The sequence below is a fragment of the Perkinsus marinus genome, assembly GCF_000006405.1.
Source record: "Perkinsus marinus ATCC 50983 genomic scaffold scf_1104296973760, whole genome shotgun sequence".
Lineage (NCBI taxonomy): Eukaryota > Perkinsozoa > Perkinsida > Perkinsidae > Perkinsus > Perkinsus marinus.
Window position 1 is genome coordinate 1 of NW_003201338.1, and position 1,817 is coordinate 1,817.

At 49.4% G+C, this 1,817-nt stretch overlaps 1 protein-coding gene across 1 annotated transcript; it reads left to right on the top strand.

Annotated features, from left to right (window-relative positions):
* Positions 1-164: 164 nt before the first annotated feature.
* On the top strand, positions 165-1,576 carry Pmar_PMAR026925 (hypothetical protein; the record flags this gene model as incomplete). Its single annotated transcript, XM_002766047.1, has 6 exons — positions 165-321; positions 522-597; positions 646-816; positions 862-1,025; positions 1,202-1,344; positions 1,406-1,576. Coding segments are annotated over 6 exons (882 nt in total), but the record flags the coding sequence as incomplete, so codon positions are not given.
* Between the last annotated feature and the right edge of the window lie 241 nt (positions 1,577-1,817).

A 1,817-nucleotide genomic window follows, 5' to 3' on the forward strand; every position in this document is an offset into this window, starting at 1 on the left:
AGCTGTTATGGTCATTGGATTACCTGATGAAGGTGTATTCGATTATGTTGATTATTTCCTTAAACAAAATCTCTATAAATACATCGAACTCTCTGAGAGGACCATGTTCGATTGGTAGGAAGAAGAGGAGGAGGACCAGGGTGTATTGTAAGAGCTTTTTTCAGGTTGCGGAAGTCGGGTTTGAAGACTCTTCGTAAATCTGCAAGCGCGTCGAACGACCGTCCAGGCCACCAGTATGGTGTGAAGCCGTTGGACGTACATACGGGCATGCTCAGGCAGCTACGGAGGTTTCTGGAGAGTGCACACCATCAACGATCTGTTGTAAGGAGAAGGAGGGCTAAGGTTGGACCAGGTCCATCCAACACTGTTGTGATCTGTGCGGAGAAAGATGCACTTGGTCAACGTGCACGTGGTGACAGTAGAATAAAATATGGGGGAATTTTGAAGAATTATTGTTGGTTTTTTCGCGTGAAAAGAAACTTCCGAGTTCAGAATACTCGTGGATGCTGTGATGGTCTCAGGTGCACGTGGAAATCGAGAAGGGATTATCAGAGGCGGAGCGAAGGAAACTTATGGGCGATTATATGATGAAGAAACGTGAGTCGAATGGCTGTTGTGACATAGGGAGTAAGTGGCTGTGGTTAGGTACTGCTATAGTGTGTGTTGGTCATCCTGATGCGGGCTATCTGGGGTATGTGAGGGGACTGGTGGGAACTGAGTTGGAGAGGAGGAAGATGAGTAAGGCCCGAGGTGAATGGAAGAAGAAGATGCTGGAGTACACCAAGAGGAAGGAGGAGAGAGAGGCTCAGAAGAAACGTAGTAAAGTCTCTGTCCGTTGTGGTTAATGTTTACTTGGTTTAGGTGAGTCGTTGATGGAAGCAGCTGCTAAGGCTAGGAAGGATGCGGCGGAGGAGGCACGTCAGAAGAGACAGGAGGCGGCGGCAAGGGCGGCTGCAGCGAAGAAGGCGGCTGAGGCGCGCACTTCGGGTGGAGGAGGAGCAGGGATGGGAGATGCGCAGGGACCGGTAGGTTTTGTGAATCTTCGCTGTGCGGTTCAACGTGTGGTATCGGAGTTTCACGACCGTGATATGAAAAACACTAGTGGAAAAACATATTTCATCACTGCATACCGCAAATATCGCGTTTTTCACCGAGTTTTACGCCACTTCGCGAAAATCGGGTCGGTTATGTTGTGGAGCAGGTGGGAAGTGGTCAGAGTCCTAGTGGGATGGAGAATGGTATGACTGGTGTGGCTGAGGAGGAGAGGGAGAAGGGAGAAGAGGAGGAGACTGAACCACAGATGCCGGAGGTAGAGGTCACTTCGGAAGAGATAACAGCGAAAATGTGAGATGCAGGGTGTGGGATTCGAACCGACGACCTTGAGGTTATCAGTGAATCGTCTCAGGGCTGGAGGAGGACGGTTCCGGAAGATGCCTCTGCCGGACCTGACGAAGGATGCCGTCACTACAGCGTACTTGCGTTTTTCACTCCCGACTGTGGACGAAGAGCTGAAGCCGGGCGTACCTGTCTTTGATGAAGTGCGCTTCGTGTGGGATGAGGAAGAGGAGGCTAGAAGGTGAGGGGAGGCGTTTTATGGTCGTTTAGGATTAGTGAGTGGACGATGGAGGTATATCTAGTACTTGAGTAATGTGCGTTATAGCGATGCTGTAGTCAGTGTTCTCTCTCCATAGCTGAGCTCAGGAATTTGGTCATCAATTACATGTAAATTCGGGTAGAAGTGTACAGGTATGAAAAAGAATTCCCACAAGTCCCCTCAGAAAATTGATACCATCACCAACACATGTATTTGGCTATAT